General features: G+C 37.8%; 1 protein-coding gene across 1 annotated transcript in view; it reads left to right on the forward strand.

Moving 5' to 3' along the window:
• Positions 1-2,099: 2,099 nt before the first annotated feature.
• skia (v-ski avian sarcoma viral oncogene homolog a) overlaps positions 2,100-15,005 on the forward strand; it is a 185,589-nt gene continuing 172,683 nt past the window's right edge. Inside the window, exon 1 of the mRNA XM_072586285.1 lies at positions 2,100-3,429. Within this exon, the coding sequence (XP_072442386.1) occupies positions 2,521-3,429 (909 nt within the window). The 5' untranslated portion in view covers positions 2,100-2,520. The remainder of the gene's footprint in view (positions 3,430-15,005) is intronic.

The following is a 15,005-nucleotide window of genomic DNA, read 5'->3' on the forward strand; positions in this document are numbered from 1 at the left end:
AGTTCTGGTCACCTTACTTATGAAGGGACACGTTTGCATTGGAAGAAGTTTAAAGGTGGTTGACTTGGCTAATTCCGAAAATTAAGGGTTTGTTTCCTAAAGGAAGGTTCACCGTGTTGTGTGAATTCCTGTGGCATTTAGGAGATTGATAACAGATCTTATTGAAAACATAAGATTCTGAGAGGACTTAACAAGGTGGATGCTGAGAAAATGTTTCCTGTTCTGGGGAAGCTAGAATTAGGATTTGATTTGATTTATTATTGTCACATGTACCTAGATACAGTGAAAAGTTTTATTTAGAGTGCAGTACAGGCAGATCATAGCATACAAAGTGCATAAAGTTAGTAGAACAAAGCGAGAAATACAATGTTATGGCTGCAGAGAAGGTGCCCAAACAGTGAGATCACCATTAAATTTAAAATTTAAGAGGTTCATTCAGAAGTCTAATAACAGTAGAAAAGAAGCTGTTCTTGAATTTGTTGGTACATATGTTTAAGCTTTTATATCTTCTGTCCAACAGAAGAGATTGGAAGATTATAACTGGGGTGGGAGAGGTTCCTGATTATGTTGGCTGCCTTCCCAAGGTAGCTAGAGGTATAGATGGAATCAATAGATGGAAGATTGGCTTGCATGATTGACTGGGCTGAGTTCACAACTCTCTGTAGATTCTTACAGTCCTGAGCAGAGTTGCCATATTCCGAGTGATGATGCATCCGGATAGAGTGGTGCATCTATAAAAATTGGTAAGAGTTTTTGTGGGCATGCAAGATTTCCTAGACTCCTGAGGAATTAGAGGCATTGTTGTGCTTTCTTGACCATCATATCAACATGAATGGACAAGGTCAGATGTTGGTGATCATGATTTCTAGGAACTTGACCATCTCCGAAACATAGTTTAAATATAAAAGGTCTCCCATTTATGACAGAGGTGTGTTTTTTCTCTCAGGGAATGGTTTGTTTGTGGATTTTTTTCCCAGTCAGTAGTGAAGGCTGGGTAATTTAATATGTTCAAAATTGAGTTAGACAGATTTTTGACAGACAAGTTAGTGAAAGGTTATGGGAGTCAGCTAGGTGAGTGGAGTTGCAAGCATATTAAATCAGCCATGGTTTTATTGAGTGGTGAAGCAGGCTCAAAAGTCTGTTATCCCAACATTATGCTACTGTTGGACAAGAGGTTTTAAATTTATATAGCACCTTCACAATACCAGATGTGTTAAAGTGTTTTACAGCTAATGTTTTTGAAATGGAGTCACTGTTGTAATCTGAGAAGCCCAACTAATTTTCACACAACAAATCCCACAAACAGCAGTGATAATGACCAGAATAATGTATTTTGTGACAAAAAAAAGAAATTGCTGGAGAAACTCAGCAGGTCTGGCAGCATCTATCGGAAGACAGCAGAGTTAACATTTCGAGTCCGGTGATTTTTCGACAGATGTGATGTTGATTGAGAGTTAATATTGGCCAGGAATAAGTCTCTTGCTTTTCTTCCATATAATGCAGTGGGATTTTTTACCTCCACCCGAAAGGCCGTTGAGGTCTCATTCCAGCACCTCATCCAAAAGATAGCACTTCTGATAACACACATGCTTCAGTATTGCACGGGTGTGTCGGGCTTTTGTGTTGAATTTCTGGAATGTTGAACCCATATGTATCTGACTTGGAACTTAGAGTGCTATTAGATATCACTAAACTAAAAGTATACTGAGACGGTCAGTACATGCTAAAGTTTGTAATGAAAAAAAACAAAAGAAATGGAGTTCTGAGTATTACACTTCTTAAAATTATTGATTAACCGTAAGAAAAGTTACATTAATACTTATTGTAGAATTGTTCGGCCATCTTAAGACAAAAATACTCCCGCTCACGTTATATTAGATCAAACTGACGATCTGTAAACCACAGAACGTGTCTTGTCGAATAAGCTGCTAGCGACCAATCCTGATAATAAACGATAGCGAGTGAACTTTGGGAAAAAAATTCTCTCCCTTCCGCGTGGTGGTTTGAAAAGCTAATAGTTTGTGAAACCAATTGTTGCATGTTTGTAGGCTGCTGTTGAAATCGGTGGGCAGTGTGCTGGTTCCTGGAAGAGCCCTGGGGGAGTCAGACGCATTCTTGGCTGAGATTCAATGCCTGACCTAGACGCCGACAAACAGAGGGGAGAAGACAGTCTGAGCTACAAGGTCGTATTGTGTGGATGTGCTGCGTCTTTACGCTTGTAGATCGTAAAAGAGGATTGAAAAGAAGAAAAAAGAAACAAAGTATAGAGTCTGAAACCAATTGGGGGCTGGATTTCGAAGGACTGGTTTAACCAGCATTTGCTTGAAGATCTTTTTAAGGGCACGATTGTGGATATGTTTGTACGTAAGAGTGCTGCAAAAACACAGCACGCTTAGAGACTGGATTTCATGAGCTACTTTAATATTGTCCGTCGTGGTGGGATAAACTTGGACGCCGTGGCTTTTTAAAGGATTCAGTTGAATTTATACAAAACGGGTGTGCTTTTTGGGGCCAAAAATCATGGAGACTGTACCAAGGTCTAGTTTTCAGCCTCATCCAGGACTCCAACAAACCTTAAAGCAGTTTCATCTCAGCAGTATGAGTTCGCTTGGAGGACCGGCAGCTTTTTCTGCTCGATGGGCTCACGAGATGATGTACAAAAAGGAAACTGGGAAGGAAACAGATCAGATTATTCACCTACCCATACAGCCCCCTCCTGTCATGCCGGGACCCCTTTTCATTCCCTCGGACCGGTCAACGGAGAGATGCGAGACTATTTTGGAGGGGGAAACCATTTCTTGTTTCGTGGTTGGTGGGGAGAAGAGGCTTTGCTTGCCTCAGATTCTGAACTCCGTCCTTAGAGATTTTTCCCTTCAACAGATCAATTCGGTATGCGACGAATTACATATTTACTGCTCTAGATGCACGGCAGACCAGCTGGAGATTTTGAAAGTCATGGGGATCTTGCCCTTCTCTGCCCCATCTTGTGGCTTGATTACTAAGACAGATGCAGAGAGGCTTTGCAATGCCTTACTCTATGGAGGAACTTATCCTCCCCATTGCAAAAAAGAATACTCAAGCACCATTGAGTTAGAGATCACAGAGAAGAGCTTCAAAGTATACCATGAGTGTTTTGGAAAGTGCAAGGGACTCTTTGTACCAGAATTGTACGGTAATCCTCATGCTGCATGTATCCAATGCATGGACTGCAGGCTGATGTACCCTCCTCACAAATTCGTAGTACACTCGCACAAATCTTTGGAAAACAGAACCTGCCATTGGGGTTTCGATTCGGCCAACTGGAGAGCCTATGTCCTTTTGAGTCAGGATTACACGGCAAAAGAGGAGAAGGCACGATTGGAACAATTGCTGGATGAAATGAAAGAGAGATTTGACTACAGCAACAAATACAAAAGAAAAGCACCCAGGGTGAGTTTTTTTTTAGAACTTCAGACGCATCATTTATTATAGATTATAACAGCTAACTGTTTACGGTACAGAGTTTTAAATGTGTTAAGTTTAATGTTTTAACGCGTTTTTCAAAGCCAATAATAAGCGCTACAAACTGAACGCAAAAAACCTCAATCCTTAAATAAAGTTGAATCTTTAATTTTCGGCTTCACAAGTATCGTTATTGTATACGGCGGTGTAATTGTTATATAGGCTGTTTTTGCAAGTTTGTTTCTCATTAAATTTGGGGAAATTATGACTTAAACTTCTTTTTCAATGTACTCTCCCTTCACTTGGCGGAGAAGTTTTAAACTCATGAATGATATCAATAAATACTTGAAGGTGTATGTATTTTAATCGTTTCCCATTATAGATAATGACGTGCTAAGTTGAAGCATTAAGTTGACTACGGGCTGTTCATTGTGATAGTTTCAGACAAGGGTGTGTGCTTCCTTGCTCACTAATATGTGGGAGTGGTTTTGTGAGATGTGCATTTGTATGGAGAGAGCTGACTGTTAACAACTGCCAAGGCATGGCCTGTGTAGGGCACTGTTTTATCCAATCCACATCAACTCAGCAGATCTTGAGGAGATTTAATGCCGAAAGGCAAACTGGGGAAGCTTCTTAATCCTCTCTTATACTTAAACTAGATTTCAACATGATCATGGCTGTACTTAGGTTCGCTAACATATCAACTGGAAACATAGGTGCGATTTAAGAATATACACTGAATCTGTCAAGACAATTTATTTCAAAATATAAAAGTAATCTGTTCAAGAAGCTGTGCTACTACAAGGTTGCGCTTCAAAAACCGTGAATGACCGCAAACTTCCCTACCTCAAAGTGCGATACTAACTTATCAATTTGGATTTCATTCCATATTTCATACAAAAATACAAACTTGTTTCATTTAATGTTTTTCTCTCTCTAACAGCACCCATCCCCACCCCATTTCATTTCGATTTCGAGAGGAGCTAGCAGACACTACATTGATTGTTCTTTATGCGTGGGTAAAGGTTACGGCCGTGAACCTTGAATTGAAAAGGAAACGCTCAACTGTTCATTTGCATCAATTGTTATTAATTTTAAAAAGCCGATGAGGCATACTCGGCACATTGTCTGACGAGTATGCTGTTTGACTTTCAATGTACCAATTCAATCCCTCGCGCTTTTGGATTTTTGTTCCTATTGTAATACTGTACATATTACCCGGGCAATTACGGAAAGTTTAGTAAGCAGAGAAAAAAACGACCTGTGCCAAGGAATATTGGATTGCATTGCTTAAGTGTTTGTAAGAAATATGGTTCTGAAAGAACAGTTTAGTTAAAAAAATTGCTGCAATGTTTTTGGTTCTAAAAACTAGCTTTTATGTAAAGGATTGATTTAAAGAAGATCTGATTGCTGGGTCGAGAACTTAGTTTATCCATCACGAAGGATCGTTTTGTATCCATCTGCAACATGATTGCAGACATTTCAGGGGAAAATAAAGTACCATTCGTGCCATCTGAGCAAAATCATAAATCCTACAAGTTTTAAAGGGACAACTCCAGAAGCTGTTCTGTTGGAGATCAAACCATGAAGATTCTAGCTTGTTAATATTATTTTACTTGGATATCCATCTAATTTTTGCTAAAACGATTCCTTCGATAGTTTTGATTTAGTTTTGAAGCCCAATAGCAGCACATGAACCGTGCAAGCGGGAAGGCCCCGCCAGAAAGTATAGATCGCGTGCAGTAAAGACAGGAAGTTGTGGTTAATGAGACTTGTATGGATATTGTGAAAGGAGGGAGAACTTAATGCGTAGGAGTGATGAGAAATCTGGAATGTTGGACTTTTGTCAAGAATAGACTTGAAAACTGCCTGAGTTCACACGCACCTGTTGATGTAACTCTAGATGGATCAGGATGAGTGCCTATAGAAATTAGTTTCCTTCCATAAACGTAAGTTAATGGCGGGTATGTGTAAAGTAATATTCAGTTTTTGCACACGAAATTATAAGTTTGTATTCTATCTTATCACAAATATACATCTATTCAACCTCTCTTTTCGCAACCAGTAATTATAGGTGGGTGTGAGAAAGCAAAAAGTCCGAAGCGGCGTTAGCGCCACATGTGCAATGACTAATTTCTGAAGAATTTAAATTTGTCTGTACCATTCATGTTACGTTTTTTTACACATGTAATCATTTTACAATATCCAGATTGGAATATTTACAGGGGCTTACGTCCCCATTTCGCTGAGATGTTACAGTTATACAAAGGACACTGCATAGCTCGATCATTCTCTCACCAATACCGAATTGGAAGAGCAAGCAGTAAGGTTTAAAAGACACATATCAGGTGATCTGGGGTCTCAGTGACGTCACAAAGCCCCATGTGTCCGCCTCGTGACTGAAATGGCGCATGGTCAGTACGGGAGCTGATTCGGCCCCGCCCACTTACCACCGCCTTCACACTTTATCAATCTAGGTAAAACTTTGTCTGTCGAATACAGGGTGAGTGGGCCCAAATGAGGCGCTTCAGTGCCTCGTCATTTTACCACTTCTTTGCGAGCAGATGTACTTCTTACCTTTCTTTTCTTTCTCAACGGAGCCGGTTACTTGTTGGCGAGTTGAAAGAGAAGTCGTCGCTTGTCAGCATAATACCTCATCCTAATGCCCTCGCCCCGAAAGGGAAATCATTGAGAAATTCCATGCTGTGAGAAACGAACGGACGATCGTTTAAAAAAACAAAAATGCCTTCAAACGCCGGGGAGAGTGGCGGCGGGAAAAGATTGTCGTGGTGACGGTGTGGGGGGGGGCTGTCTTTTTTGACCGGTCGTCCGTGGCGCGCCAATTGTTAAGTACATTCGGAGCACGTGGGGCCTCGCGCCCAACGGCCGCGAAAGTGCCTCGTGCCCAGTCCCATAGTTCAGACGACTCGCGCTACCTTGGAATATTTCCCACCAATTCTCTTGGTCGTGATCAAGTTAGAAAAAATCTTTAGCGTTTCTCCTGCAGACTTTCAGGAGTCCCTTTTCATACGTTCACGATAATTAATAGGCAACCATAAAAAGAAGCGTAATTTTCCCAACTCTTATTTTAAAATTGCACCCAATAGTGGAGGACGCTAGATTAGAATAAATGTGAATGGTGTGTGTGTGTGACCTTGCATACACTAGCTTGTGGATTTGTAGTAGGACATAGTTTAGTAAGAGTCAAAACAAAATTTAGGTTTACTCTTGATTATCATGGTTCAGGAAACCACTGAAAGTTATTTTACTGTGTCCTGGTAGCTAACACCCCATGTAGAAGGATATTGGCATACATGTAGATATAAATCCACTCACAATGAGCTTGAAGTTTGAATGAAGAGTAAACATTTTGATCATTTGGCTATTGATATGCCAAACTTTCAGTTCCGATTTTAGAGTTGAATGATCCACCTGTGACATCTTGAAATAACCTTTAGGGGATCTCTTAATTGTTTGCCTTTGATTAGTTCATGAGGCACGTTTGTATTGAATAGTTCAAACGTTTCAAAATTCTTTGGAGCAGCATTGGAATGTTTGTTGAAATAAAAATATCTCAAGATTTGCAGTGATATGGTGATAAAATATTGTTTATTTTCTGGATTCAAAGAAGTCTCTTTAGCAGGCTTATCAACGTTTTATTTAAAGATTATGGTACGGTTTAGTGTACAGTTTGAAGTCCTCTTTTCTTAAGGTTATAAATTCAAAAGTACATTTGAAAACAAATTGAAAGCAACCTAACAAGATGCATTAATATTTAGTTAATATCAAATTTCATTAATATCAAATATCAAATTAATATAATTTCAGTGCATTTTTAAGATATTCCAAAGTGCAGTACTTGGTCTATCTTGGGCGAAGATTTTTGAGTTTATGTCTAGTTTATTTCTCAGAATATATACTGTACTGATGTTTTTGTAAAGAATTTGTAATTGTTGTGAAGCTTCAATGATATGTAAATGAAGTCAATTATATGTAGGGTTTTAATTAGCAGCTAGGTTCATGTGTGAAGTACATCAGATTAATTATGTGCCACATCTGCTGATAATTTACTACTTTTCTGCAGACCCATCAAAACTGTGAAATTTGCATCCTTAGGTAGTTTGACAAGAAACAGAAGAATTTGCCAACAAATAAATCATGTTATGCTCCTGTCTGTGTTATGTTTGAAACTGTTTTGACTTTTTAACAGGTTAAGTGAATTGCTTCATTAAATCGTATGTCACTTAATTTTAGTCGTAATTTCTTGTGTAGTTTGACTGGGAACATGTAGTGGAATACAGTAATTTCGATTTCTTTCTTAAAAATGAGTGCCCTTTAGTAATTTTAGTATCTTGAATATAGCTATTCATTGTCCTTAAAATAAATCTGACTTGTTAAAATCATAAATTTGTTCGTTTTAAGTTTTTCATATATTGACTAAGCATGGCATTTTCTTTCTGTTTTGCTTGTCTGTGTGTCAGGGGTGATAAGAATATTTTTAACTGCCTCTGGAATTTACCTGTTGCTGTCAATGGAGTGGGATTTGTTGGGGGGGAATATAGTGGTCATCAAGCACACAGGAGTCATATTGACCGAAAGGGACTAAATTTTAAACCAAAATGTACATGTTGAAATTTATTTTAAAGGAGAACATAGTTTAATGTGGATTCTCAAAATTCTAGGAATAAAATTTTTTCTCCACAATTCATCTTGGGACTGGAAGTACTGTATGTTCCTATTTAGTAACATTTGTAATAAAATGCCTTTGGATGTGAATGTCAACATGTGAACTTTATTTAATCTCTTGAAGAGAACTGTCATTTGATAGCCCAATGTGACAGCCCCAAGGTAATTTGGAGATTTATAGTGGACAGTATACTGTACATTAGATTGTTAACTTGCCTGAAGTCTTTCAGAATTGTACAGTTATATTCTATCCCTAAGAACATGAGATAGAGTCATAGAGATGTACAGCATGGAAACAGACCCTTTGGTCTAACCCGTCCATGCTGACCAGATATCCCAACGCAATCTAGTCCCACCTGCCAGCACCTGGCCCATATCCCTCCAAACCCTTACTATTCACATACCCATCCAAACACCTTTTAAATGTTGCAATTGTACCAGCCTTCACCACTTCCTCTGGCAGCTCATTCCATACACGGACCACCCTCTGTGTGAAAAAGTTGCCCCGATCTAATCTTTTAGAAAATAAATTCATAAATTGATGGTGAGGCTATGAGTGATTTTTAGTTGTGACCGCAGGTACAATCTACCAACAATTAAGTTTAGTTAAAATCCATATTAATGCAAGATAACGTTATTTTAATTGAATGACATAGGTAGCATTGTAAGTTTTGTCTGTTAGTTATTGAATGCTACTTTAGAGAATACTTAGCAGATAGTTAAACTGATGCACCAGGATTCTAGCTCCTGATGACAGTTCTGCTAGCCTTGTAAGTCAAATAAGAACAGGACTGGGTAATGAGTAATGTTCACTTGGTAAAGGTATCAGATTTTTTTTGTCAGTGTAGCTATTCAGCTTTCGGAAGAGTACACAAGATAAACTGGAAAACTATTTGTTTCTTCCAGTTATATCCTATCATTTAATGAAATAGATGCACTTTGCTGAGGTGCAATCACATGGGTATCAAAAGCCCTTGGGTACAGGTGTAAGAATGGACATTCTCAATTTTTGAGGCTAGGCAATGAGTTTGTTAGGTAGACCAGTTGGTCTAGGACATCAGACAGTTTGATCCTCTCTTCACCTGATAGCTGTGCAAGCACATTTCCAGCAGAGATCAGAGGCTAAGTATCAGGACCTCAGTTTGTTACTGACGTTTCCTTATTCTGTTGTCCAGGACATTGAGAATAAATGTAATGGTTAACTAAGGTAATGTAACTAAATGTAGACTGAATAATCCAACCTGTCACTTCCTGGTCTTTATGACTCAGTTTTGCATCATACTTAATTCTGTGGCATCTTCTAACAGGCATAGTGTAAAATAATACTTTTTTTGTCTATTTTATGTTTGACATAATTTATTTTCTGGAGTGGAACAAATAAATATATTGTGTTCCTGCAGTAATGGACACTTGAACACATCTATGGATTAAATAATTACATCTAATCACGGTGGGGTACAGTACATGTTAATTTTTTTTAGCTGGCATTTATATGTATTCATCAGAGATCTTATTGTTTTATTTCATCCATTCCATCCTTAAATTGGTACTACATCCAAATAACTTTAACAGTATAGATATTTGACTGGAGTTTTTGTGTTGATCGAAATTTCCTGGTCCAGGAATGAAGGATTTAGGAGCATTGGAAGGCCATTCAGTAAGATCATGGCTGATAATTTCTGTCTGCCTCGAGTAACCCTTGTCTATCAGAACTCTTAATTAACTTTGACTTGGATAAATTCAGTGACTCCGCCTTCACAGCTTTCTGTGGAAGAGAATTCCACAGTCTGTCGACCCTCTAAGGAAAAAAGAATTCGCCTCATATCTTAAGTTACCGCCTAGTTTTAATCTCCCAATAAGAGGAAAACCTTCTCGTATGCACCCTATTATGTTCCCTCCATTGGTACTTCAATGGAATCATTTTCTAAATAGATTGGGAAGAATTATTTGATTTTAACATAATTAGTTTTCTAAATGAGCAAAATATTTTTTTAAATCTGCTATGTCTAACGTAGTACTTATGGTCATATGTTTTGTGGTAAAAGACAAAGCTGTATTTGAACATGGGATAGGTTTAATTAAGTATTTTCAAATAGTTGATCATTAATATTTTTGAAAAGTGTTACTTGCTTTAGCATTTGCTACATGCATTTTATATGTATAACTTCACAAGCTTTACCTCTTGTAAATATTACAGAATGAATGGACTTCCAGACAGTGGTCTCATTGAAGTTTTTTTTATTTATTACCTTGTCCAAGATTGTAGCATGTAGTGCAGTGATCACACAGAAAACATTGTGCATTAGTTACTGTGACCCTGTTTTTATGACTTTGTACTTTCAGCAAGTTGTGGTTAAAGATTGATTTGAATTAGTTATGCAGTGGTGTCTGCCAGGGACAATATTATGAACCCTCATCAGTAGCCAGTCTGTCTAGCTTGCTAAGGATATTCAATAAGCTTATAAGTCACGTGTTAGTTTATGGCGCTAGTTGGTAAAATTCTTTTAACTGCAGCAGCATGCTGACAGTACGTTCCAGACATTCTGTCACTATTTTTGGTGCTTTAGCCACAGTGGTCTTTGTGTGGCAATGTCAGTTTTCATTTCCATGTTGCTAGGGGCACTGACATACGATCCAGTTTTCCCCACTCCAAGGTGCCTGACAATCCCAGATGGCAATGTGGGATTTGAGTTGGGAGTGGGACGGACAAAAACCTTAAGACAAAATTTTTTGATATAATGTAGAGTACCTAATGTAGCAATGTTTTATTTTAAATGTAATTGCTTCAGTTTCAAGAAAATATTAAGGATTTTTTAATTCTGATGGTTGCTGTATTTGTATTTGCTTTATGCGAAAATGCTATAGTTTTCTTGTAACTCTTCACAAAAATATGAATTACCCCAGATTTTCTCTTATTTACCTTATTACACTGTTATCTTCTCTGTTTATGATTCATCAGTACTTTGAAAGAAGCAAGTAGCATTGCCACATTGATATATTTCTCATTACTTTGTCAACACAACCATTTTGTAAGATTGCAAGATAAATATGGTTGAGGATCGTCAATTGTATTGTTTCTAGGGTTTTTTTCTCCCCTCTACTCAGACTATTTGTATGATGACCTTCCTGATTTTATTCTTATTTATCTAGTTTGAACCTCTCTTTGCTAGCTGTCAAGTTTTCTATCTTTTGCATTCTCTTTATTAATGTATCCTCCTCAATTAAACTTGCTAATAATTCTTCTATTTTATTGAAGGACTTGGGTCTACTTTTAAAATTAAAACATTTGATGTTCAGGAGATTTAATGTATAACAAAACGTAGGAACCATACCTGATGTACAACAAAAAAGTACTGCAAAATATGAACTTGATATCCTGCAAATAGAGTCCATCACAGGGATTTTTTTAAAATTGCATAATATGTTTATAGCATGAAAAATCTCTACTTAAGTAGAGTTGTTCGAATTTTCCATAGGGAATTGGATGTAAACTGAAAAAGAGGAAAATTTTATAAGGCTTTGGGGAAAGTGCAGGGAAGTAGGACCAATTGAAATGCCCTTTAGAAGAACTGTTAAGCTCCTATGGATCAAATTGCCTCCATCTCTGTTGTATGATACTGTACCTTTTAGCAGTTCTTATTCAAATCATGATGTTAAGAATGTAACATACAGTTACTCTGAACTATCCTAATTAATTTTTGCGTAAAGTCCAGATTTGTTTACTTTTAACTAGAACAGTAAAATAGAATTACTTTATCTTGTAATCTGATATTGCGGAAACCATTTTTGTAGAACTTTGTGCAATTAGTTCTCTACAGGCCTGTAATTTGTGTTCTCCAGTAGTTTGGAAGTGTAAAGAGGTCGGATCAAGGTTACTGCAGTTGAGTATTGAATGATCAGAAACCTAAAATGGAAAATTCTGATAAATTCAGAAATTATTTTTAACCCTTTTATCCCTGTGAATTTTGGGAACATTCAATTATTTTACTCAACATATTGATGGTCATTTTTTTGGATAGATTAACAACATAGCCTTTGTTATTACAGTAGGCTTGTAATGCCTTTTAGACCATTTCTTCAAAGTTTCGATTCACATTTTAGGCTATGTTCCTTAGAAGTATTTGGAGAAGACAAAATTAAAATATGATCTTTTACTCCTTTATTGCATATTTTCAACATAAAAATTGTAACTAATTTGAAACCTTACTTTCTTTCAACCTGCATCCCCCCCACATAATTTGAAAAGTTTTCTATCATAGTTGGAAATCATCAAAATAACTAAAATATTGAGAGATTTACTGAATTCTCAAGGTATTCCAACCTCCTATTCTTTCTTTGTGTGACTTTGAATATTAAAGAAGTGAAGAGGAGGGTAGCATTTCACATGCAGCTCATGAAAGGTTCCCCATTCAAAGCATTGTGTTTAAGTTGTGATGTTGCCAGGATTCTGCAAGGATTTCCAGATCAATGTCTTAAGCGACTTCAGTTCAGGGGCTTGCTAAATTTAACCATTTCCTGACTGGTAATGTGAAATATTGTTATTAGCAAACAGACTATATATGTTCTTGAAGGGGCAGCAGTATCGCTCAAATCACCATTTCACATGAGCTTATAAGTTAGCTTGTAATTATTTTACAATATATAGTCATCATAACTAATGTTCAACAAGCACTTGCAATGTTTATGAACTTGTTTTGCAGATTAGGTTATAGAAATTATGCACATTCATTCATGAAAGATATGTGAACTATTTGTGGTCACTTTAGTTTTTACACAAACAAAATAATTCTCACTTGTTATGCAATTGTAAGTTCTGTGAGGAACATGCAATGTAAGTTGTCTTGCATTCCAAAATGTATTTGAGGAAATACTGGTACAATTTTAACATAGTCGAAAGTGTAATGCTGGAAAGACACAGCGGGTCAGGCAGCATCTAAGGAGCAGGAGAATTGATGTTTCGGGCATAAGCCTTTCATCAGGAATGAGGCTTGTGGATTGGGGGTGCTGAGAGATAACTAGAGATGGGGTTGGGGGGAAGGTGGGGGGAAGGGGAAGGTGATAGGTCGGAGAGGAGGGTGGAGCAGATAGATGGGAAAGGTGATGGACAGGTCAGGAGGGTGGTGCCAAGTTGGAGGCTTGGGACTGGGATAATGTGGGGGGTGGGGAAATGAGGAAACTGGTGAAATACACATTAATCCCATATGGTTGCAGGGTCCCAAGGTGGAAGATGAGGCATTCTTCCTCCAGGCATCGAGTGGAGGAGGCCCAGGACTTGCATGTCTTTGGTGGAGTGGGAGGGGGAGTTGAAGTGTTTGGCCACAGGGAGATGGGGTTGGTCGATGCGGGTGTCCCAGAGATGTTCTCTGAAACGATCTGCAAGTTGGCGTCCTGTCTGCACATGCAGAGGAGACCATATCGGGTGCAATGGATATCAATTTTAACATTTTTGGACAAGTGCAAATTCCTCATAATGAAATAAAGATTTAAAGTCTTTAAAATTTATACATTGAATGCAATGAACCTAACCTATTCTAAATTCCGTTATGTAAATTACCAATTCCAGTGCCACAAAGCAGAGACAAATAGATACTTGTTCTTATCTAAGTCTTGATGCATGAAAGAAATTGCATTGAGGGAAGCTGTCATGCTTCTCCAGCAGGGAGAGTCATGCTTGGGTAGTCCAGTCTAGTTTTGGCTGACAACAGGAGATAAAGCTCATTTTCAGAAAAAATTCCTGCTGACACAATCAATTACAAATAAATTTAAATTCAACTATATTTTTTTTTAAAAATGCTGCAAAAGCTCATTTGAGGGTTGTTTCCAGAAGAGTCATTATAGATATCTCGTATCTCAATTTTTTGATCTGGGTAAGTGACTGGGCTTAAGAGGGTTGACTTTTGAAAATCACTTCCATCCCCCTCCTCTTATGCATGCATGGACTCACTCCCACGTAGGTAGGTGTAGGGGCTTCAGTGATTGGGAAAAGTCTTTCTTGTGGTTCGATAGAATAGCAATTGGTATTGTTCTAAGTCTAGTGAGACACATTCAGATATTTTGCAACAGTTGTGCACACCATCACTTTTTGTGAACCTAATAGAATAATATGATGTCTATTTCAGATGTGGGTGGATTTATGTTTTGATCTGTGAGTCATTGTTTTGGAATTGGAAGTAATGGTAAATTTTAAAAGATTTGTATGAAATTTTAATCTACTTTTAGAAATTTGATGTCTTGCTTTACTACAAGTGCATTATGCTTTCCCCCTTGTACTCAGACCATTAAAACAGGGAAAAAAAGGTACAAGATGGTAGTTGAAACATTCTTTTGTCAACTTATAATTATCAGCTGGGAGGTTTGTAGAAAGAAGCCTGTGTTTTATTTTGGGTGCATATTTATTTTTTATGTCGGATATGTATTTATATTTTCTTGTGCTATGTATCAGTCCCTGGTATGTATCAGTCCCTGGTTTTGTGACTTGATCCCTTTACCCACTAAGTGCATCAAAGCAATCCAAGGTGATTACCATGTTCAAACTGTTTTCCACTTTCTCTCGTAGTAATGAACTACCTAGATTGTATTTAGAATCTGACCCAAAGTCATGGTTAAATTTAATATGAAGGATTGTTGAGCATTCATATCGTAAGATACTATAAACATTTTTGTGTCCTTTAGATTCTTAAAGTGTACGAGGAGAAAGTGAGGACTGCAGATGCTGGAGATCAGAGTTGAAAATGTGTTGCTGGAAAAGCACAGCAGGTCAGGCAGCATCCCAGGAACAGGAGAATCGACGTTTCGGGCCCGAAACGTCGATTCTCCTGTTCCTTGGATGCTGCCTGACCTGCTGCGCTTTTCCAGCAACACATTTTCAGCTCATTCTT

The sequence above is a fragment of the Chiloscyllium punctatum genome, chromosome 16, assembly GCF_047496795.1.
Source record: "Chiloscyllium punctatum isolate Juve2018m chromosome 16, sChiPun1.3, whole genome shotgun sequence".
Classification (NCBI taxonomy): Eukaryota; Metazoa; Chordata; class Chondrichthyes; order Orectolobiformes; family Hemiscylliidae; genus Chiloscyllium; species Chiloscyllium punctatum.